Source organism: Nycticebus coucang, chromosome 3, assembly GCF_027406575.1.
Source record: "Nycticebus coucang isolate mNycCou1 chromosome 3, mNycCou1.pri, whole genome shotgun sequence".
NCBI lineage: Eukaryota > Metazoa > Chordata > Mammalia > Primates > Lorisidae > Nycticebus > Nycticebus coucang.
This window is the reverse complement of record NC_069782.1, coordinates 159,699,676-159,723,656: the sequence shown is the minus strand read 5'-3', so window position 1 is coordinate 159,723,656 and position 23,981 is coordinate 159,699,676. Positions and strand designations below refer to the sequence as shown.

Below are 23,981 nucleotides of genomic sequence, written 5' to 3'. Positions count from 1 at the left end.
CTTCAAGGCGGCACCTGTGGCTCAAAGGAGTAGGGCGCTGGCCCCATATGCCAGAGGTGACGGGTTCAAATCCAGCCCCGGCCAGAAACTGAAAAAAAAAAAAAGTAAACAAGAATTAGGTATCAGTGAAAAGGATGAAAAAAAAATCAATTCTATTTCTATATTCTAGCAATGAACAAATATGTAACATTTAACAATAGTGTTTATAATAGGGTCAGGTGCAGTGGTTCACCCTATAATCCCGATACTTTGGAGGTCAACGTAGGAGGACTGGTGGAAGCCAGGAGCTCTAGACCAGCCTGGGAAACACAATGAGACCTCATCTCTCCATTTTTTTTTTTTGTAGAGACAGAATCTCACTGTACTGCCCTTGGGTAGAGTGCTGTGGCGTCACACGGCTCACAGCAACCTCTAACTCTTGGGCTTACGCGATTCTCTTGCCTCAGCCTCCCGAGCAGCTGGGACTACAGGCGCGCACCACAATGCCCGGCTATTTTTTTTTGTTGTTGCAGTTTGGCTGGGGCTGGGCTTGAACCTGCCACCCTCGGCATATGGGGCCGGCGCCCTACTCACTGAGCCACAGGCGCTGCCCCATTTTTTTTTTTAATTAACCAGATGTGGTGGTCCACCTGTAGTCTTAGCTACTTGGAAAGCTCAGAGGGGAGGATCATTCCAGAAAGGACTTGTTTTTTTTTTTTTTAATTTTATCAAGACAGAGTCTCACTTTATCACCCTCAGTAGAGTGATGTTGGCATCATAGCTCACAGCAACCTCAAGCTCTTGGGCTCAAGCGATTCTCTTGCCTCAGCCTCCCAAGTAGCTGGGACTACAGGTGCCCACCACAACACTTGGCTATTTTTTTTTTTTGAGACAAAGTCTTACTTTGTCATACCAGGTAGAGAGCTGTGATTTCATAGCTCACAGCAACCTCAAACTCCTGGGTTCAATCCTTTTGCTTCAGCATCCCAAGTAGCTGGACTACAGGTACCTACCGCAACACCCAGCTAGTTTTTCTATTTTTTAGAGACAGGATCTCGCTCTTGCTCAAACTCCTGAGCTCAGAGATGCACCCGCGTCCGCCTCCCAGAGTGCTTGAACTACAGGCATAAGCCACTGTGCCTGGCCTTCCATAAAGGACTTGTATCTAGAATAAACAAAGTACTCCTAGAACTAAATCATAAGACAACCCAATTAAAAAATAAACAACAGGGCAGCACCTGAGGCTGAAGGAGTAGGGTGCCGGCCCCATATGCTGGAGGTGGCAGGTTCATACTGGCCCCGGCCAAAAAAATAAAAATAAAAAAAATAAACAACAGGGCTTGGTGCCTATAGCTCAGGGGCTAGGGTGCCAACCACATACACCAGAGTTGGCAGGTTTGAACCCAGCCTGGGCCTGTCAAAAACAATGACAACTACATCCGAAAAATAGTTGGGCATTGTGACAAGTGCCTGTAGTCCCAGCTACTTGGGAGGCTGAAGCAAAAGAATCGCTTAAGCCCAAGAGTTTGAGGTTGCTGTGAGCTGTGACGCCACGGCACTCTACCAAGGGCGACATAGTGAGACTCTGTCTCCAAAAAAAAAAAAAGACAAAAGAAAAAAAAATTTTTTAAAACAGACAAAAGATTTGAACGAGTATTTCACCAACAAAGATACACAGGTGAGTATATGAAAAGATGTCAACAATAGGGAAATGTGGATTATCTTTTAATCACAAGATAAGAGCACGCACGTCTTTGGGACACTAAAAAGAAAAGGGCCGAGGGGACCAGTGAGGAGGGGCTGGGCCTCTGTGGCTGCTGGTGGGGTGCAAAGTAGCACCAGCACTTGGAAGACACACTGGCAGTCTCCAACAAAGCCAAACAGACTGCCACGGTGCCTCTCAGAGAAAGGAAAGGCCAGGTACAAAGACTTGAATCCCACAAAGGCATGAATGTATTCATGATCTAAGTATATATGACTTAATTTAAAAAAGTAGATAAAAAGTAAATAGAAAAAAATGCATCTGTGGGTATAAAATACTTCATAAGTCATGAAAACTATGTAAAAGAATCTAAATAAAAGTACTTCTCACAAAAATACAAAGACTTGCAGGTCAGCGCTCACAGCATCGTGTGAGAGGCAGAAGCTGGAAACAGCCCCCATGTCCATCAGCAGGTGAGCAGCGGAACTGTGGGAGGGCCACACAGTGGAACGCACTTCTCAGCAATACAAAATTTTTTTGGTCAGAGATGAGGTCATTCTCTGTCACGCAGGCTGGTCTTGAACTCAGGGCTCAAGAGATCCTCCTGTCATGGAGACCACAAAGGGGTTTCAACCTACATCTAGGGGTGTGTGGCACAGAGTGACCAACTTCTGGAACAAAGAGGAATGCCAAGGAAGAAAGGGAATTTTCACAGGAAGATGTCTAGTGAGGAGAAAGGGCAGCCTCAGACCCACCCTCTGACTCAGGGAGAATACCAGCAAGCTTTTTAGGGCAAGGCTGGTGCCTCGGGCAGGTAGTGTTGAAATTAAGTACATGCACTGGGGCAGGCAGCCGGGCCTGGTTAGAGGTCAGCAGGTCTGCCCAGGGCCTTCAGGACCTCGCTTGTCTTGCAGAAATTCTGAGGAGACATGTCGGAAAGGTCAAGTAGCTAGTGAATAGTTTCCAAGTTCTGGTGACCTTGCCCACCTGGCCTGAGAACCTCAGACACAGAGGGAGATTATAAAAAACACTCAGGGTCACTGGAACTCGTTCACAGAGACGTGACACTCTGGCCTCAGCCTCCCGAGTAGCTGCCATCATAGGCACAAGCCACCATGCCAGGCAAGTGTCCTCACATCTTAAGAAATATAGTTAAGCTTATATACTTTCTATCAAGATATTTAACACATTTTTATACATATCAGTATCTGTGACCTTCTCTTCCTGAATAAAAACATACTGCAATGCACAAGTTCGCCGTCTCTCATGCAGCATCTGATTAAAATCCTCTGAATTTTGCTTCGAGGTTATAATTTTTATTTTATTCCATTTTAAGAATTAGTAGTCGCCCTACGCTTCTCAGCCTCATTTGCTACACGTACTTTGAAGTAGCAAGTGCTAAGGGGGCATCATGAGGGCCTGCAGACAAGTGTGGGGGTCCCCTCATTGCCACTGCTCATGAGGAAGCCAGCACATGGAGACAGCTGGCCCACCGTGGAGAGCTTAACATTGCAGGTGCCACCAGGAGGTGGTAGGAAGCTCTCACAGCTGTCTCCCTGAGAATTTGGGGGCCAAGGTTCTTAAAGATAAATTTGGGGAGCAAAGGGCTGGGGAACTGATCCGTTGATTGCCTGGGATGAACCCACAGGGGTGACTCCTGAGCTGAGTCAGTTCCCAGATAAAGACCATCTGGGTTGGTTCCTGGGCACTGGGCACTAGTCTGGGCGGGTCAGCAGTTCCGGCAGAACACAGGATCTGGAAGATGTCTCAGACCAGCCTTGTTTACTGAAGGTGATATTATCCTTGGGAGCCATGAAGAAAGAATCTTCATGACCATCAGCCCTGCTGGGGGTCAGGGGTCCGGGCTCCCCCGACCCAGTTGATCTGGTTTGATTACTTGGCTGAGGTAGAAAGTTCAACTGAGGCATGGTGGTTAATGGAAAGTAAAAAAGAACGGAAATGAAATAAAACTGGAGCAGCACAGGCAGTGTGGGTAGAGAGCCCAGTAACCAGCATAAGTCTGTGTAACAGAGAGCTTTTCATTTAGGAAGAACAAAGAGAAAGTGAAGGAGAGAAGCTGAGTGTGGAGATGGTGGGGGGTGTAAACTCTCTCCCTTTGAAATGGGCTGCAGGTCTCTCATTGGCCGCTGGGCACCTCCAGGTGGTGCTGCCTTTCCCTGCTGGTCACCGATGGTCTCTTTCTATTGGCATTGGTTACCTAGGTTACCTCATACCCATGTTCTGATGGGCCCTGCAGGCCTGGTTTTCCTCCTGTTCCCTTGAAGCCCCTTCTCAAGCTCTGACTTCTGTGTGGTGAGGAACCACAGGAAAGCAAGGAGGGGACAGTGGCTGGCTATGCGTGTGTTCTAACTATGCCCAAACCTTTGCCAAGTGCAGGCCCCACCAGTTCCCTGTGGCCTCTATCAATTTTACCAAGTGTAGCTTCTCTGTCCTCCAGAAGCCTGAAGTCACTCCTTCCAGAATTCTCTTTTCTTGGAGGGTTTGGAGGTGAGGGGCTGTGGGGACCTTTCTCTTCTTTGCGTGAAAGGCAAAGAAACCACATGACCTGATACCATCTCTACCCCCTTTCTCAGCAGAACAGCAGATGCAGGAGACACAAGAGCCCCGCCCCCTTCCCTTCACTGTCCCTGGGGTGCAGGAGCCTCCTCTGCTCAGACCTTCCTCACCTTGCACTCTGACTCTCAGGCTGTACCTCTGTTCACATCTGCTCCAATCTGCTCCAACCAGCGTTTCTTAAGAAAGGGCAGGATCCACGGCAGTTTGGAACAGCCCATGTGTGATGTCCCCAGGCTCTCACCACAGAGGTTTCTTTACACCAGTGGTTCTCAACCTTCTTAATGCTGCGGCCCTTTAATACAGATCCTGTGTATTAAAGGTTGAGAACTGCTGCTTTACAGGGTATCAGCGCACAGGCCTGTCAGTCTGCTCTCAGTCCAAAATAGAAGTAACTTCCTGCTTCTTCTGGCTGCACCTGCTCTCCCCACTGTTTCCAAATAATGGACACTTAAATTAGGCACTTTGGGGGTTCCTACACCCCATTTCCTATCTCACAGCTATACCTGGTGGAAATCCCAGCCTCCAAGAAGAATGGCATCTCCAGAGACCCCGCCCTGAAAACCTCGTCCAAGCCAAGAACATCTGGCAGTTACAGGACCAAGGACAGAACCCTCCAAACAGTGGGCCCACCTAGGCTGCACTCCAAGGCTGTAGGTGGAAGCTGGCTCTTCCCCAGCCACCTGCTGTGCAAAGGCAGACCTGTCTCCATTGTCGCTGTAATAAAAACAATCTAAAATGTCTTTTTAAAAAATCCATATAAGAGATGTCAGTGGTGATGAGAATGGGTGAGTGAACCCTAAATTTAAGGGCTGAGATTTCTTCCTGAGGTGCACAGGCTGCTGGGTGCTGGGTAGACAGCACAGAACAGGCCCCAAACAGGAAATGGCCTGAAGACTGGGAAGTGACCTCAGGAGTCACAGTGCAAAAGTGTGAGGGGAGCAGGGTCAAGTCCAAAGTCCTCAGCCTCTGACAAGGACTTGCTAGTGTGTTGGGGTGGGACACCCACACTTCGGCCCAGGGTCTTCCCTATGCCATTCCCTGGGGCTTTCCTAAAAACAGAGGGGAGGTACATTCGACAACTGACTCAGGGGCCACACAAATCTGTGCCTGATTATCTCGAACAGTTTGAAAAAAATCTTTAAACAACATTGTGGAATGGTAGAACGTAGCCCCCAAGATCATCAGAACAACTCCTTATAAATTCCACTTTCCTCAGTGGCTTAAATGAGAACCTGGTTACCTAACTGGATGAATATACAAACCCAGGAATTGGACAGCCTGGTAGATTAAATTTCTGGAACTACTTAGGAAAAAGGAAAAACGAAGGCTTTAAGGATTATGAATTTGCAACAGAAACAACTGACCAGGCCAGGCGCCTGTAGCACCGTACTTACAACGCCAGCCACACCGAAGGTGGCGGGTTCAAACCCAGCCGGGGGCCAGTTAAACAACTGCAACAAAAAAATAGCCAGGTGTTGTGGTGGGCGCCTGTAGTCCCAGCTACTTGGGAGGCTGAGGCAAGAGAATCGCCTAAGCCCAAGAGTTTCAGGTTGCTGTGAGCTATGACACCATAGCATTCTACCGAGGGCGACATAGTTGAGACTCTGTCTCAAAAAAGAAAGAAAGAAACAGCTGACCAGCTGACGTGTTGCCGAATACAGGTTCAGCTGCCATCACCTGAGCATCCCCCAGGATCAAACATGGGCGGTGAGTGCTGGTGAAGACCAGACAGGTGCAGTCCTTTAATGATCACAGAGACAGCTGTTTCCACTGTAAGAAGCCTGGCCATTTCAAAGACTAGAAAACTGGAACAACAGAGGGCCCAACAAGAAGGCAGGCCTTCACCAGATGAACAGGGCAGGCGAGGCTTTCCCATTGCTCCTGACTAACGTCTTAGGAGAAATGGAAATTTTCCAAATGGAGAATGCATGCCCTCACAGGCTCTGGAGCTATTCCTTCTGTCCTTGTCCCACTGCATTACTGTCCCCTTCCTCTGGAGTGAGACTGTACAGAGTCAACGTCAGAACCCCAGGGAGACCCACTCCAGGGCCTTCGACCTTCCCGCTTACTCCCTTGGCTCCCACACATGTCTTAGGCTAAGATTTTCAAGGAACTTCACCAGGCATACATTTCCTTCTGCCAAAAGGGGCAAATGTATTCAAATTTGCAATGGAAGGAGCAAACAGAACAATGCAGGATGAGAATGAAGCTATTAAAATTATAAAAATACACGCCTGTAGTCCCAGCTACTCGGGAGGCTGAGGCAAGAGAATCGCTTAAGCCCAGGAGTTGGAGGTTGCTGTGAGCTGTGATGCCACGGCACTCTACCGAGGGCCATAAAGTAAGACTCTGTCTCTACAAAAAAAAAATAAAATAAAAATACAGATTCAATAATTTGTTTCTAAACCATGACAAATGACATTGATGGCTTACTATAAGCTTTGCTGGACCACTTATGGTGCCAACCTTCCACTGACCTGGATAAGATATATTCAGCCACCCCCATTAAAGTGTTAGGAAACCTGATTAAACCTTTACCCGATATCAGATAATATCCCCATCAGCAAATGAAGGAATCAGACTCATAATAAAAGATTATATAGAAAGGGTCTAATTATTCCTTGCACCAGCCCGTGTGATACCCCAATCCTTTCTGTAAGAAGCTGAATGGAAAAGGCTGGCATTATGTCCAAGATTTGAGAACTGCCAACAACATATCATGACTCCAAGACATCAGGTGACATCAAACCTCCATGCTCCTCTGGCTGCAGTATCCACAGAGAGTGAGATATTCTTGTGGCTGATTTTTTTGTAGAGACGGAGTCTCACTTTGTCACCCTCAGTAGAGTGCCATGGCGTCACGCTGCTCACAACAACCTCCAAGTCCTGGGCTTAGACGATTCACTTGCCTCAGCCTCCTGAGTAGCTGGGACTACAGGCACCTGCCACAACGCCTGGCTATTTTTTTTTTTGTTGTTATTGCAGTTTGCCCAGGGTCGGGTTTGAACCCACTACCCTTGGTATATGGGGCAAGCACCCTACTGACTGAGCCAGAGACGCCGCCCCTTGTGGCTGATTCGTGTAGTGCTTTCTTTAGTATCCCTATGGCCCAAAGAGTCAATACCTGTCTTCCTCAGTGGGATGACTGCCAGGATCCTGGGCTGTCAAGGCAAAGCAGATTCCACTGCAGAGCAGAAGTGCTGTGCTCCAGAGCCACTCTGATTTAGACTGCAGATTAGATGAGCAAGGAGGCGCATGCGTGGAGACAGGTATCTCCCATGAGTAGAAAACTCATTTTGGAAAATTTAGGAGAGAAGCCACTTGGCCATGAACAAGTCTCTAAAAAAAAAAAAAAAAAAAAAATCCAGTTTTACTTTTTTTCATGACACTCAATTAGCTCCCTAATAGTTTCCTTTGTTTGTTCTGACATGCAAATTCTTTCTGATAATTCTTACATGTATTATAGTTTATTTTGGGGGGAGGGGTGCTAAGTTGCCCAAATTGGCCTTGAACTCTTGGGCTCAAATGATTTTCTCACCTTTGCCCCGAGAAGTTGAGACTAAGGTGTGTGAGCCACTGCAAACAGCTGTTTCTGCTATTCAAATTACCAGAGCTGTGTGTCTCTGTTTTACTTCTGGAAAAACTAAAATCATGTTATTCCTGACTAAAGATGATTCAACAAATGATAGCTGCTATATCAGTCAACGCCTTGTTGTCACTCTGATGTCATCCCAACTAGGGGTTGGGGCGCTCCTCTGCCCTGTCTCTCTGGTGGTGGGAGAAGCCTTCTCGACAACAGGGATACCTGGACACTCAGATTTTGATCATCTATGCTTCTGAGATTTCTTTCTTTTTTTTTTTTTATTGTTGGGGATTCATTGAGGGTACAATAAGCCAGGTTACACTGATTGCAATTGTTAGGTAAAGTCCCTCTTGCAATCATGTCTTGCCCCCATAAAGTGTGACACACACCAAGGCCCCACCCCCCTCCCTCTGTCCCTCGAGATTTCTAACCAAAAGAGGGAAATGGGAAAGAACAAACGTGAGCTGAAGAACGCAGCCCCCTCTGAAACAGCAGCCCGATAGCGAGGCTGGAACACGGGCGGCTGTGTCGTGTCCCATCTGCGGGCAGGTGTCCGCACCTGGCGCCAGCGGACTCCTTCCAGCTGTGCAGGGCCTCGGCCTCTTCCTCTAGGCCGCGGGACCTCTCGGTCGCCAGGTGGACAGGACCCGGCCTTCAGCACCCACCGCCCACGGCACACGCGCCCCAAAACACGCGCGGCCGAAGCCCGCCCTCTCCCCGCCCCGGGCCCGCCCCGCGTCCGCGCCCGCGCCGCACGTGCCGCACGCGCCCCGCGTCCCCGCGCACGCGCAGGCCCCGCCCCGCGGCCAATGGGAGTCCCCGCCCCCCACCCCCCACCCCCCACCCCCCACCCCCTGCCTACTGCCTCCGCCCGGCCGGACCGCGCTCAGTCCCCGGCGCAGCGCCGCAGCGTCGCTCCTCTCGCTTGGTCTCCCGCCGCCGCTCCTGCCGCCCCCGCCGCCCCCCTCGCTTGCGACCGGCTGTCGCCGAGGCGCAGCCCGCAGCCTGGTGCGGACCCCGCCCGCCGCAGCTGCCCCCGGCGCCATGTCCCAGAGCGGAGCCCCCGGGCTGCAGGAGGAAAGCCTGCAGGGTGAGGCCGCGGAGGCCCGCGCGGGACGCTGGGGGGATGCGGCGAAGGAGGGAGGCTGTGAGAGGAGCTTGGAGGGGGGAGAAGCCCAGGTAGGGGGAGGTTGGAAGGGGGAAGGCGGGAGTGGGGTGGAGAAGAGGGCGGCCGAGGCAGGGCAGGTTCAGAGGGGTCCGGGGGCAGGCCGAGGGGACCCCGGACCAGGTCGGATTGGACCGCCAAGCCCACGGTCCAGCGCCGCGCGGCCTGGGCTTCCCGCGTCGTGAGCCGGGCCACCTCCCGGAGTCCGCGTTCTTCTCTCCCGGTTGTGGCTCAGACCCACGTTGGTCTTAGCAGAGCCTACAGGGTGCCGGAGAGGGATCTTAGGTGTTTTGAGTCATTAATATTTACAGTGGTTTCCTAAAGGCAGAAGGGAGGCTGGAGGGGCTGAAACCCAACAGGCTGTTTTTCCAGCGTGAGACAAACAGCTTTAAAAAAAATACAGTACAAGATGTTCATTTTCCACAACAGATCGTTCCAAAACAAGGCTTTAAATTGATCCGTGGCTTACAGAAATGCAGGTGAAAGGACAGGGTGGCCTCCAGCAGGGTCCTCACTGACTCCTTGGTGCCCCTGAGCAGACTCTCACCGGGATGCATCGCAGAAAGGTGAGCTCAGAGGGGCAGGGACTCGTTCCCGCGCCGCTGAGCAGGAGGCGGCCTGGAGACCCTGCCGTGGTCCCTTTGCATCGGTGAAGCTGGCACTCAAGCCTGCAGGGAGATCCCCGCTCCGGAGTTGGCGGAGGAACCTGGTGGCAGCTGACCTTCGTGTTCTCTGAAGCAAGAGTTCACTTAGCAGGCTGAGCTTGTAAACAAGCTTTGGAGAGGGCTGATTAAACCTTCGAGAGCAAATTTCTGATCTTCATTAAAGGTTTTTAAAAACTTTATAGCAGACAACTGTAGTGAGCTGATTTTATTACTCAAAAGATTTTACTAGGTAGGACTTAATTAAGCTAATACAGGGTATGATATATATTTTTTAAAAAGTACAACCCCATTTAAGAAAATTCTGTACTTCAGGTTTTTCTCTTGATATTTAAACACTGATTCCTTCTTTGAAATAGATTAAGGGAAGTTAATCTGACCTCTTTCGTCTCGGCTTGTTTTATAAACCCTGCTGCTTTACTTCTCATGTCAGGCTGCTTCTCTGGAAGAGTTGAGTGCTCCTGAGGGCTTCAGCCACCTTTTCATTCCTTAATTTATACACCAGGCTGCTGAGTCACTGGTAGTGCAAGATGGCCAGCTTGAGATTTAGGAGATTTTTGTTTTTCTGTTTTGTTTATTTTATAAAAAGATGGTCGCACATGGAGGGGACACCCATGCTAGGGACTCTTTGGGCTGTTCTCTGAGTACGTGCAGCAGGGCACTTGCCACTGTCAGCCCAGCACGTAGGAGGGGTCACTTGTCACGTGGGGCCCCACAGCTGTCCTGCCAATGCAAGTGCAGGCTTGGATTCGTGGCTGAGGCAGCACTTATCCTCTCTGCCTTGTTCTGATTTGATTGCCTCTTGTTTACTTCTGAATAGAACAGGGCCTGCGGAAGCCCTGGTAGCTAGACTCACAGATGGAGTGCCAGACCTCGCCTTTGCTTGTACCCTCTGGGACCAAATGCTTTCCCCAAGGAGTTCCCTTTTATCCCTGATGCATTCTGAAGGTGGAGTGTTCTTTTCTCCTTAGCTGTGTTGCTACTGAGGTGCAGGGGGAGATCCCACATTGTGATGACGTGTGGAAGTGTGCCTGACTTCCCTGAGGGACCCACTTCAGCCCTAGCATGGCAGGGCGGTAGAGTGCCTGCCCGTTCACGCCGAGATTAAGTCCCCTCTTCACTCGCTGCGCTGCTGTTCTCTGCCGCTGCTCAGGTGGTTTTCTGGTGGTAGACAGTCTACGCCATGGGCATGGTCATATGAGGAGTAAAACATCACTCTCAGTATTTCTTTTGGAGGAGACTTGTAGCATTATGCACGTTTACGATGTGAAGGGTCTGAGACATTCAGATTCTGGCCCGACACCTGCATTTTACAAACGGTCACAGTGAGGTTCTGAGGTTAAGTGGAAGATCAGGTCAGCAGCAACAGCTGAGGGGAAATCAGGAACTCTGCATGAAGTGCTACTGTGCTACCTGGAGCCCCAACGACTGGGGATGCATTAGACAGGCCAGGGTCCCGGGTGCTGTGCCACAGCCTGGCAAAAGAAGGCTCCAGGGAAGCAGAGTCCTGTGAGTCCTGTTAGGAGTCAGTGGCCTGTTACCTGCCCAGCTGATGTGGAGTCTCAGACTCCACCTGCTAGTCACTTTTCTTGCTCCTCTCCCAGGTGACCTGAGGAGCTTTTTAATGTAAAAACAGTAGTTTCTTAAAGCCTGGCGAGGAATTTCTTTGTGTGACCTTGGGGCGCAGGTTCCATGGGGGCTTTCTTCTGGGGTACTGCTCATCTCCGCATCCCACTCACCCCTCGCCCTTCTCAGGCTGTTGGTGGGGTGAGCCTCACCACTCCAAATCAGCCTTTTGGGAGCGGGTGGGGGCTGACTTCTGGAGAACATGAAAAAGCACCCCTGGTGATTCTCCCTTCCCAGCCCAGGTAGAGATCTGCACCCCAGACTGGGGTGTTTGGGGACACCCATGTTTACTGTCCATTGGGCTCTGCTGGCTGCAGTCAGCTAAACAGTTTGGGGAGGGCATGAGGCTGGGGAATCCCCTAGAGTCTGTTAATGGAGATGGGAGCTGCTGGTTCAATCTAGAGTAGCTTGGCGGTCAGATGAATTCTTTATTTTTATTTATTTGAGACAGAGTCTCAAGCTGTGCCATGGTGTCACAGCTCACAGGAACCTCAAACTCTTGGGTTTAAGCGATTGTCTTGCCTCAGCCTCCCAAGTAGCTGGGACTACAGGTGCCTGCCATAACATCTGGCTATTTTTTGATTGTAGTTGTCATTGTTGTTTGGCAGGCACAGGCTGGATTCGAACCTGCCAGCTCCAGTGTATGTGGCCAGTGCCCTAGCTTCTTGAACTACAGGTGCCAAGTCCAGACGATTTTTTTTTTTTTTTGGAGACAGAGTCTCATTTTGTCGCTCTCAATAGAGTGCTATCACGTCACAGCTCACAGCAACCTCCAGCTCTTGGGCTTAGCCAATTCTCTTGCCTCAGCCTCCCGAGTAGCTGGGACTACAGGCGCCTGCCACAACGCCCAGCTATTTTTTTGTTGCAGTTTGGCCAGGGCCGGTTTTGAACCTGCTACCCTCAGTATATGGGCTGGTGCCCTACTCATTGACCGCAGGCGCCACCCTACCCAGATGAATTTTTTATTTATTTTATTTATTTATTTTTTCGAGATAGTGCCTCAAGCTGTCGCCCTGGGTAGAGTGCTGTGGCATCACAGCTCATACCAACCTCCAACTCCTGGGCCAGGTGATTCTCCTGCCTCCACCTCCCAAGTAGCTGGGATTACAGGTGCCTGCCACAACGCCCGACTATTTTTTGGTTGCAGCCGTCATTGTTGTTTGGCGGGCCCAGGCTGGATTCAAACCCACCAGCTCAGGTGTATGTGGCTGGCGCCTTAGCTGCTTGAGCCACAGATGCTAAGCCCAGATGAATTTTTTAAAAAACAAAATGACCAGCACTCTGGGAGGCCAGGCAGGTAGATTGCCTGAGCTTACAGGTTGGAGACCAGCCTGAGCCAGAGTGAGACCCCCTGCCTCTAACAATAGCCAGGCGTTGTGGCGGGTGCATGTAGTCCCAGCTATTTGGGAGGCTAAGGCAAGAGAATTGCTTGAGCCCGAAGGTTAGAAGTTGCTGGGAACTATGAGGCCACAGCACTCTACTATGGGTGACAAAGTGAGACTCTGTCTCAAAAAAAAAAATATATATATATATATAAAGAGGACAAATGGAAACTAAAGTGGAGTAGAACTTGAAAGTGGCGGATTGCGTTTGATCTCTGAGGCAGTCTGTGGGCTTTCCAATGTCTCATCTCCTGTCTCTGGAGTGGGGTTAAGGCCTACTTGCTGTGTGCCTGGTTAGATGTAAATTGTAGGGAATGAGACATAAAAAATTAGGGATGGGGGCTTTTCCTTGGATCAGCAACATCACCAGCTTTCCAGGCGCTGTACTGAAGTCATTTCAAATAAACGTGTGATTATGAGGAAGTTATCTAAGGTTCTTAAGTGCCGTTAGCCACCATCTCTCTTGTGTGAGTAGGTGAACAGCCTGGTGGGGGCGGCATAAGTGATTCGCAGCACGGTCTGCATACTTTCCTACCCACCTGTCGCAGGTTAATAATAAAACTCTTGTCCCTTAGTAAATCATTCCTGGAGTACAGCTTGCGGACCCAAAGTTTTTAGCTGTAGACAATCCAGAATGGGAGTTTTTCTTTCTCAAGGATGCTAGGACTCTTTATGAAGTGTTTTCTTTTTTGGCTTGGGCTGGGTTTGAACCCACGACCTCTGGTATATGGGGCCAGTACCCTACTCACTGAACCACAGATGATGCCCGTTTTTTTTTTTTTGGCCAGGGCTGGGTTTGAACCCACCACCTTCGGCATATGGGACCGGCGCCCTACTCCTTGAGCCACAGGTGCCACTCTTTTTTTTTTTTTTTTTTTTTTTTTGACCCAGAGTCTCAAGCTGTCCCCCTGGGTAGAGTGCTGTGGCATCACAGCTCACAGCAACCTCCAGCTCCTTGGCTCATGTGATTCTCTTGCCTCCGCCTCCCAAGTAGCTGGGACTACAGGCACCCGCCACAACTCCTGGCTATTTTTTGGTTGCAGCCATCATGTTTGGCGGGCCTGGGCTGGATTTGAGCCCACTAGCTCAGGTGTATGTGGCTGGCACCTTAGCCGCTTGAGCCACAGGCGCCGAGCCATGTTTTATTTTTATTTATTTTTTTTGAGACAGAGTGTAGCCTCTGTTGCCCAGGCTAGAGTGAGTGCCATGACATCCTAGCTCACTGCAGCCTCAAACTCTTGGGCTGAGGTGATCCTCCTGCCTCAGCCTCCTGAGGAGCTGGGACAACAAGTGTTCCCTACAACACCCGGAGTTTTGTTTTTAGTAGAAACGGTGTTGCTCTTGCTGATCTCCTGAGCTCAAGGGATCCTCCTGTCCTGGCCTCCCAGAGTGCTGGGATTACAGGCATGAGCCACCGTGCCCGGTTTCATGAGGTGATTTTAAAAAGCACTGCTTTGGTTTGCTGTCTCCTCTAAAGTTCAGCTGTTGCCAATGGGATGGTGTCAGTAGGCAGCCCCTTGAGGAGGTGATTAGGTTGGTGGGGGGTGCTCCTCCCTTGGGAATGGTTAGGTACCCTTTTTTTTTTCTTGAGACAGAGTCTCATTATTGTCGTCCTCGATAGAGAGCTGTGGTGTCACAGCTCAGGGCAACTACCAGCTCTTGGGTTTAGGTGATTCTCTTGCCTCTGGAGTAGCTGAGACTACAGGCGCCCACCACAACGCCTGGCTATTTTTTGTTGCAGTTTGGCCAGGGCCGAGTTTGAACTGCCCTCGGTTTATGGGGCCAGCGCCCTACTCACTGAGCCACAGGCACCACCCAGTTTGGTGTCTTATAAAGGGGCTCCTGTGCCACATAGGGGCAGAGCAGGAAAGTCCTCACCAGGCCCCAAAGTGTTTTGATCCTGGACTCCTGGTTTCCAGACCTGGGAGAGGGAAAGTCCTGTTCTTCACAGCCTCCTGCCTGTGGAGCTCTGTTCTTGCCCACAGCTGAGCTAGGCCCTGTGAGACAGTGTAGGCTCTGCCTGGGCTTTGTTCCTGATTCCTGGTGGAGCACCCAGGCTCTGGAGATTTGGGGATGTCCAGAGATGAGTGAGTGTCCTGTCAGTCGTGGGAGCCCCTTTGGGGTACACTACCCAAAGGGGCCAGGACTGTTACTTGGCTGGAAACAGGGCAGCCCCCTCTTGAGGGGAGGGCTGGGTCCCTGAGCTGGGAGAGGTGCTGGGAGAGTGCTGTGCCCCAGGGTGCAGATTCCCTGCTCCTCCCCCAGGCCATCTGGCTGTTCATAAACGTAAGTAATGTTTTCCTCAGTTCTATGAATTCTAGCACTGTTGCACCTAAGGGGGGTTGTGGGAACCTGTAAATAGGCAGAAGCGTGGGTGACCTGGATCCCATGTTTTCAGCTTGTGTCTGAAGTCCCGTGGCTTTGTGTAGTCAGGATTGAGCTGTTGGACTTTAGTTGGTGTTTGTCCCACATTTGGGATCAGAAGTGTGCTGAAGAAGAGACAGCGCATCCTCATACCCTGAGTGTTGACACCCATAGGGAGGAGAGCAGCACCTGGGCTCAGCCAGGTCATGGGGCCAGGCCCAGAGTCTGAGCTGGGACTGCCAGGGCTCCAGTTGTCATGATGCTTCAGACTTAGAAGGCAGTGGAGCTTGGGGCGTATGCACAGACAGCATTCGCAAGGTTGCTGCTATGCGTGAGCCTCTGGGGCAGCATAGGCGGGTGCCCTGCATTCTTGGGTGAAGCTCACATGCCGTGACTTGACCCCAGCGGCTGCAGAAGTCATGCGCTCATGGCAGCTTTCTGGAAGGCCAATGGTGTCAGCTACAAATCTGCATTTCATTCCTGAGTCTTCATGCACCTTTTTCTGGTTAATAAGACACATCCTTAGTTCATTCTGGCTCTAGCATGTGAGCCTTTGGGTCTCCTGCCGTTTGCTTGCACCTGTCCCTACCGCAGTCATCCTCTGGGTATTGGCAGGATTCTCTCTCTTTTTTTTTTTGAAACAGAGTCTTACTTCGACACCCTGGGTAGAGTGCTGTAATGTCACAGCTCACAGTAACCTCAGACTCCTGGGCTCAAGTGATCCTCTTGTCTCAGCCTCCCAAATAGCTGAAACCACAGGTACCAGCCACAACGCCAGGCTGTTTTTAGAGACAGGGTCTCACTCTGGCTCAGGCTGGTCTCAAACTTCCTGAGATCAAGCAATCCTCCTACATCAGCCTTGAGTAGCTGGGGCTACAGATGACTACCAGAACGCCTGGCTAGTTGTATTTTTATTAGAGATAGAGTTCTTGCTCTTGCTCAGGCTGGTCTCCAACTCCTGAACTCAAACAATCCACCCGCCTCATCCTCCCAGAGTGCTGGGATTACAGGCGGAGCCACCCACTGTGCCCAGCCTATGGGGTTCTCTTTACAGAGATGTGTTGTGAGTGACAGACCCATGCCATGCAGGGAAGAACTGGCCCTGGTCCAGGTGGCCTGTGCCGCTTCCTGACTTTGTGGCTGGGGCACCTGTTTCTGAGCATCCACAAAAATTATATCCAAGTGGATTTTTTTTTTTAATTGAGACAGAGTCTCACTATGTCAACCTCAGTAGAGTACTGTGGCCTCACAGCAACCTCAAACTCTTGGGCTTAAGTGATTCTCTTGGCTTAGCCTCCCAAGTAGCTCGGACTACAGGCACCTGCTATGATGCCCTGCTATTTTTGATGTTGTTGTTGCAGTTGTCATTGTTTATCAGGCCCCGGCCAGGTTCGAACCCTCCGGCCCCGGTATGTGTGGCTGGCACCTTAACCACTGAACTACGGGTACCAAGCCAGGAATGAGAGATTTGAACAGCTAGTTGAAAAAGATGCCATCCGGGCTGCGCCTATGGCTCAAAGAAGTAGGGCCCCAACCCCATTTTCCGGAGGTGGCAGGTTCAGACCCAGCCCTGGCCAAAAACTGCAAAACAAACAAACAAAACAAAGATGCCATCTAATGGCCAGTAGACATAAAAAGCCTTCAGCCTGTTAGAAATAAGAAATGCAAAATAAGGCCCTCAGGACAAGTCACAGAGCACTGAGCTTCTTACTGCAAAGATTTGTCTAAAGGAATACTTGAGGGGCAGCTCACTCAGCAGTCAAATTCAGTCTGAAATTGCCTTTGTTCTGTTCAAAATACGTCAATCTGATTTCTGATACAAATACAGAACTGTAGTCACAAATGTGAATTAGTAGGGCCTCAGGTCAGGATGTCAGGTGGGTGCATGGAAATGGGTGATAAAGGGGAGTTGAAACCTTTTGAGAAAATGTTAAGTCCCCCTTTTCTTACAAAAGTCATTTTACAGGGGGTGGTGCCCATGGCTCAGTGGGTAGGGCGCCGGACCCATATACCGAGGGTGCTGAGTTTGAACCTGGCCCCGGGCAAACTGCAACAAAAACAAAAAAAATAGCTGGGCGTTGTGGCAGGCACCTGTAGTCCCAGCTCCTCGGGAGGCTGAGGCAAGACAATTGCCTAAGCTCAAGAGCTGGAGGTTGCTGTGAGTTGTGACACTATGGCACTCTACCAAGGGTGACAAAATAAGACTGTCTCTTAAAAAAAAAAGTCATTGTACAGGAATGAATAATTCTGGGGTGTAAAGGAATAGCGGGGATACATGGGCTTCCCTCCTGCACCCGGGGAGGTGATGGCAGACTAGTGCTGTCACACAGAGGTGGAAGTAGCGTGAGTGCACGGGCACTTCCTGGAAGTGGAAGGGCAGGTGCTGCTGGGTTAGGGTCAGGCCCCAGAGTGTGGGGAAGCTCAGGCGCTGCCCGTTCTGTCCCCTCAGGCTCCTGGGTGGAACTGCACTTCAGCAACAGTGGGAATGGGGGCAGTGTTCCAGCCTCAGTGTCTATTTATAATGGTGACATGGAGAAGATACTGCTGGACGCCCAGCATGAGTCTGGACGGAGCAGCTCCAAGAGCTCTCACTGTGACAGGTGGGTGTCCGCGTGGGCTGCAGCCCCAGTAACAGCAGGCGAGGTGTCCTGACTGAGCCCTGGGAACTGCCTTGTGCAGTTGAGCTCACAGCAGGAGCCTTGTTCTCTAAGGGAGGAGACGACCTGGGTTCTGGGAGCAAATGAGCAGTGCACCACCCCCATCCTGCCAGCTGCCCTGTGAAGCAGCCACGCCCTGGGTGCCTGGTGAGCAGCACTTAGGAGTGGGGCCCAGGCGTCAGGGCCTGAGAGGGTTGGTATCAAAGGCCAGGTGCTCTCCAGGCTGGGTAATAGACCAGGGAGACATTGGGTGACAAAGCCAGCCACTCGCCAACTGTCCTTGCCTCCTTCCTCAGATACTGGTTTCTGACCCTTCAGGAAGGAACAAGGGACAGTTTGGCACCCCTGTCATGCTGGGCGGGGCAGCCATGGGCACTGGCCAGAGTCCTGCACTCTCCCATAGACAGCTCCCTGCCTTCTCTGCCTTTGGGGCCTTTGCTGCTGGCACTAGAATGTTAACATGCTCTGTTTCCTCACTCTGTTCATGTTCTTGCCAAAGCCCACCTCGCTCACAGACTCCACAGGATACCAACAGAGCTTCAGAAACAGATACCCATAGCCTCGGAGAGAAGAACAGCTCTCAGGTAGGCTGGGAGGAGAGGCAGTTGTGAACACCTGTGACCTCTGCACTGTGAACAGGTTCAGTGGGATTGAGCCAAGTCCAGCTTCAAGGTGCCCACTGCCCTTCTTAACTCTGGCTGGAAACCCCCCAGCACTCAGACATCACTCTCAGCTGACCAGAGGTGCAGAGTGGGGTCACCTGCTGTCCAAGGACAGGGCCCTGTGTCTGCAGCTGAGGGAGGGGGTGACCATTGAGAAGGCTGTCCAATGCTCTCTTTGTCCCTCTTTTTGGCTGTCAGTTGGGCAGTGAGTGGTTTTAAGATCTGTAAGCTGTTTGGGAGTCACATGGTCACCCTTGATTTCCCTTCAGTGGTGGCCAGTGCTGTTGTCACCATTTCTGTTTTCAGGTCACGGTTCCTTAAGACAGTGTTTGCAGCTCTCAGGGGCCAGATGGGTCTGCACTGGGTGGGACTTAGAGGGTGAGGTCTGTCTGTGGAGCCAGTGTGGATGTCACCACCCTGGGACCACAGCGAGGGGAGTGGGCTCTGGGATCTGAGTGGCTGGCTGGGGTGGTTTCTGGTGCGAACGTGATAGTTGAATCTGCTTCTACCTTTTTTACAGTCTGAGGAAGATTATATTGAGAGAAGGAAGGAAGTCGAGAGTATCCTGAAGAAGAACTCAGACTGGATATGGGACTGGTCGAGTCGGCCAGAAAACATCCCCCCCAAGTGAGTGTTGTGGGGTGTGGGACCTTCTTGGTGGAGGCCGTGCTGGGCGGCACTGACGTGTCCCCTCCCACAGGGAGTTCCTTTTCAGACACCCGAAGCGTGCGGCCTCCCTGAGCATGCGGAACACGAGCGTCATGAAGAAGGGGGGCATCTTCTCAGCAGAGTTCCTCAAGGTCTTCCTCCCATCTCTCCTGCTCTCGCATCTGCTGGCCATCGGATTGGGGTAGGTGACGCCACTGGCTTCTGGCACGGTGTGTCCTTGGTGGCTCTCGTGAGGTACAGGTGATAAGTTACAGTTAGTGTGGTTTTGGGGTTTTTTTTTTTGAAACAGAGTCTCACTATTGGCCTCAGTAGAGGGCTGTTGTGTCACAGCTCACAGCAACCTCAGACTCTTGGGCTTAAGCATTTCTTTTGCCTCAGCCTCCCAAGTAGCTGGGCCTACAGGTGCCCGCCATACCCAGCTATTTTTTTTGTTGTTGCAGTTGTCATCGTTTAGCAGGCCCCGGCTGGGTTTGAACCCCCCAGCCTGGGTATAGGTGGCTGGCGCCCTAACCACTGTACTACAGGCGCCAAGCCAGGTTGTACATTTTCACAGACATACCCGTGAGGTCACCATCAGGTTGAGGAAGGGAGCAGTGGTGCCTAGAGGGCTCCCTGGGGCACCCTGTGGCTCAGCCTCCTGTCTGCAGGGCACCGCAGTGCACCCTCCCTCTTTGCTGCACGTGGAGGGGCTCATTAACCTGCTCCACTTCTGTAGGACAGTGTGGCTCTCTTAGCAGTTTTGGATCAAAGGAGGCCTCTGGTTTTCTGACTTCATACACTAAGTAAGTCTGTAGAAGACAGTGGGGACCAGGTACACGCACTAGGGTCTCTAGAGACCTTCCGCAGAAATGGTGCTGAGGAGCCAGCCAGGGAAGCTAAGGGGCAGCCAGAGCCTGTTCTCCCTGTGTGCAGGCCCAGCCTCTGTTCAGCAGAAGGTCTCACCAGGCCTGGTGAGCCTGCTCTAAGGCTGCAGTTTCTGCACAGGGAGAAAAGTTGCTGTGCGCTCTGGGGTTGGCCAGAAGACTCCCTCTGGGGCGGAAGGAAGTGGGGCACAGAAGCCTCTGCAGCAGTCACCCTGTCCCCAGAATCCAACAATGTGCTGTGTGAAGCTGGGTCTCTTTTCCGCACTGGGGCACATGGGACCTTGGGGCTCCCTGAACAGGTTATACCCAGGTCCCTAGTTTTGTGGGAGATGACAGCAGAGTCTCCCTCCCTGACCTCCATTCTGCACCCAGACTAGAGGTTGCACACAGTGTCACCTTGCTGAGAGTAGAACTCGGTCCACGGAGCTTCCTGGGCTGAGACCTGGCTCTGCCCTTACCTCCAGCTCACGCCTTCTCCTGCCTGTGGTTCCCTCCGGCTGTCATACTTGCTCTAACCTATAGCTCCGTCCCAATGTGTGTCATTCTTACCATGAAGCATGTTTAAGACTGATGTCTGGAGCCTTTCCCAGAACTGGCAAAGTCCCTGGGCGGGGTCTGGTGACGTGCATTTTATCAGAGTTTTGCTTTATTGCCCTCAGTAGAGTGTGATGGCATCACAGCTCACAGCAACCTCCAACTCCTGGGCTTAGGCGATTGTCTTGCCTCAGCCTTACGAGTAGGTGAGACTACAGGCTCCTGCTGCAATGCCTGGCTATTTATTTGGCCGGGGCTGTGTACGAACCCACCACCCTTGGTATATGGGGCCGGAGCCCTACTCACTGAGCCACAGGCACTGCCCCTGTGCATATTTTTTTTTTTTTTTTGGAGACAGAGCCTCAAGCTGTTGCCCTGGGTAGAGTGCCATGGCATCACAGGTCACAGCAACCTCCAACTCTTGGGCTTAAGCGGTTGTCTTGCCTCAGCCTCCTAAGTAGCTGGGACTACAGGCGCCCGCCACAATGCCCGGCTATTTTTTGATTGTAGTTGTTGTTTGGCAGGCCCAGGCTGGATTTGAACCCGCCAGCTCTGGTGTATGTGGCTGGCGCCTTAGCCCCTTGAGCTACAGGCGCCCAGCCTATTTTTTTTTTTTTTTGTAGAGACAGAGTCTCACTTTATGGCCCCAACAATCTAAAAAATAAAACCCCATCATACCTGGCCTGTGCCAGCACAAGGGCACTGCTGTTCTGGCCTGGCCTGCATGTGGGCGTCATTGACCTCCAGCAGTGCTCATCTGCTCTAGCAGGGTGTTGGGAAGGCGGTTGTTGTGGTGACGGCACGCAGGTTGGGTGGTGCTCTCACCTGTATTTAGTGCAGTGTGGTCTAAGGACAAAATTGGCTGCTGATAGATTAATATGAAATACACATTGATGAAACACTCGATAAAAGATTACAGATTGGTTATAAAATTTTTTATAGTATGTATCAAATAGCCAGTCCCCTTCGATCGCTGTAATGGCAATGAGTCCCCCGCTTGAGCTCTGCAGAGTCACTTGGAGTTGCAAGGTGACCTTAACTGCCAACTACCTTTTCTGCTAAGGATCTACATTGGAAGGCGTCTGACAACCTCCACCAGCACCTTCTGATGACGAAGACTCGGATCCCACCTCTGTCCACGTGCAGGGTTGATGCAGAGCTGACTGGAGCGCTGTCCTGACCGTGGGTGGCTGCGTAGCTTGTGTGTTCTGTAAATGCTGCATTTCTTTTAATAAAATGAAAGAATAGACACTAAAATCATGCTGTGACCTATAAGTATACCTACGGGATCAATTAATAAGCATGTCAGACTGATTAATATCTACTGTAACAACTGATTGTGAATTTTGTTTGGACATTAGACATATCTACATATAAATAATTTTAATATATTAGTCATGGTATATGTAGTATTTAAAAAATTACTTGTAACCTTAATTCAGTTAAAACACTTTGTATTTCAAAAGAATGGATAACATTGATATTAAAATTACTACTTTAAGGGGTTTGTCTAAAATAAATATTGTGGCCTTATATTTAAACAATAGTAGAAAATGCTGTGTCTGAGCAGAAGTGAGTCATCCCTGCAGACACGCACCGTGCCCCTTGTCCTTAGGCAGTTAGGCCGAAGCGCGGCGGCGAAGCAGGGCGCAGCCTCCGTGGGACGCCTCGTGCTCTGAACTGCTGCTGCTTTTGCAGCACCGGGCGTTGCCCCCACTGTGGGGGATGACCTTTTCTGTGGAGGCCCTTCCTCAACATTGACTTTCTGAGTTGCCAAATTTAACCCTGTCATCGTGCTCAGCTTTTGTGTGCTCTTAAAATCAGCTTTATTCTAAGTAAGTCTGTGTCTACTTTAAAAAACTGGAAAAGGGAAAAAAAATAAATCTTTGCCAAATCCTTCAGAGGTCACTGTATTTGCATATCCTTTAGAAGTGAATGTTGTCACAGCTGCTTGATTAAACCAGGCTATTCCTCATTATCACGTTATCTTCTCTATGGCGTGACTGTTGTGCTATTTTCTCACCTCTTCACAATTCGAAATACCATCTATTTTTTTTTTGTTTGTTTTTTTGAGACCACCTCAACCTGTCACCCTGGGTAGAGTGCTATGGCATCATAGCTCACAGCAACCTCCAACTCCTGGGCTCCGCCTCTGCAGGAGGATTGTCCTGCCTCCACCTCCCAGCTAGCTGGGACTATAGGCGCCCGTCACAACGCCCGGCTATTTTTTGGTTGTAGCTGTCGTCGTTTGGCCGGCCTGGGCTGGATTCGAACCCATCAGCTCAGGTGTATGTGCCTGGCACCTTAGCCGCCTGAGCCACAGGCGCCGCCCGCCATCTAATTTTTTTTTAATGACCTTCAGTTCACAGGTGAACAATCTAATATTTTAATTTTTTATTTTATTTTGAGACAGAGTCTCACTATGTCGCCCTTGGTAGAGTGCTGTGGCATCACAGCACAGCAACCTCCAACTCTTGGGCTTAAGTGATTCTCTTGCCTGAGCCTCCCAAGTAGCTGGGACTATAGGTGCCCGCGACAACACTGGCTATGTTTTGGTTGCAGTTTTCATTGTTTAGCAGGCCTGGGCCGGGGTTGAACCCACCAGCCTCGTGCATGTGGCCGGCACCCTACTCACTAAGCTAAGGGCGCCAAGCCTTTAATTTTTTTTTTTTTGAGATAGAATCTTGCTTTGTTACCCTGGCTAGAGTGTTACAGAATTATCTTAGCTCACAGCAACCTCAAAGTTCTGGGCTCAGGTGATCCTCCTGCGTCAGCCTCCTAAGTAGCTGGGACAATAGGTGCCTGCCCTCACACCCGGCTCGTCTTTCTGTGTTTAGTAGACATAGGGTCTTGTTTTTGCTCAGACTGGTCCCGAACTCCCGAGCTCAAATAATCCAACTACCTTGGCCTCCCAGAGTGCTAGGATTATAGGTATGAGCCACTGTGGTGGCCTAACATTTTAATTTTTTAGTAGGATCTTTCCCTGTTGCCCAAGCTAGAGTACAGTGGCATCATCATGGCTCAGTGCAGCCTCAAACTCCTAGGCTCAGGTGATACTCCATCATAGTCTCCTGAGTACCTGGGATGACAGGTGCCACCAGCACACCTGGCTAATCTCTTTATTCTTGTAGAGACAGGGTCTTTTTTTTTGTTTTTGTTTTTTGGCCCGGGCTAGGTTTGAACCCACCACCTCTGGCATATGGGACCGGCGCCCTACTCCTTGAGCTACAGGCGCCGCCCGAGACAGGGTCTTTTTATGTGGAATTCCCAGGTCTTGAACTCCTGGCCTCAAGTGATTCTCCCACGGTAGCCTTCCAAAGTGCTAGGACTACAGGCAACTATTCACTGTGCCTGGCCTTTAACATTTTAAATTTTAGAAATTTGTTTATATTTAAACTATTATCTTGGAAGTAGTAGTTTTATTAGCCTTTCATTTGGAGAAAGCTGATAGAAATGGCACCAGAATTTTTTTTTTTGAGACAGCATCTCAAGCTGTCACCCTGGGTAGAGTACTGTGACATCATAGCTCACAGTAACCCTCAAAGCATCAGTCTAC

The 23,981-nt window shown here is 50.6% G+C and overlaps 1 protein-coding gene across 1 annotated transcript; it reads left to right on the top strand.

The window, feature by feature from the left end:
* Nucleotides 1–8,717: 8,717 nt before the first annotated feature.
* BNIP3 (BCL2 interacting protein 3) lies at nucleotides 8,718–22,328 on the top strand. The gene is made up of 6 exons (XM_053584348.1): nucleotides 8,718–8,931; nucleotides 17,490–17,640; nucleotides 18,197–18,281; nucleotides 18,880–18,986; nucleotides 19,060–19,209; nucleotides 21,489–22,328. The coding sequence occupies exons 1-6, from the start codon at nucleotides 8,886–8,888 to the stop codon at nucleotides 21,532–21,534; spliced, it is 585 nt and encodes a 194-aa protein (XP_053440323.1). The 5' UTR covers nucleotides 8,718–8,885; the 3' UTR covers nucleotides 21,535–22,328.
* The last annotated feature ends 1,653 nt before the right edge of the window (nucleotides 22,329–23,981 follow it).

What these genes read in the sequence shown, in the direction of transcription:
- BNIP3 (XM_053584348.1), top strand. Translation starts at nt 8,886, where the DNA reads ATGTCCCAGAGCGGAGCCCCCGGGCTGCAGGAGGAAAGCCTGCAGG. An exon ending in GCAGGAGGAAAGCCTGCAGG is followed by an intron (nt 8,932 to 17,489) that starts GTGAGGCCGCGG and finishes CTGTCCCCTCAG; the next exon opens with GCTCCTGGGTGGAACTGCAC. An exon ending in AAGAGCTCTCACTGTGACAG is followed by an intron (nt 17,641 to 18,196) that starts GTGGGTGTCCGC and finishes TTCTTGCCAAAG; the next exon opens with CCCACCTCGCTCACAGACTC.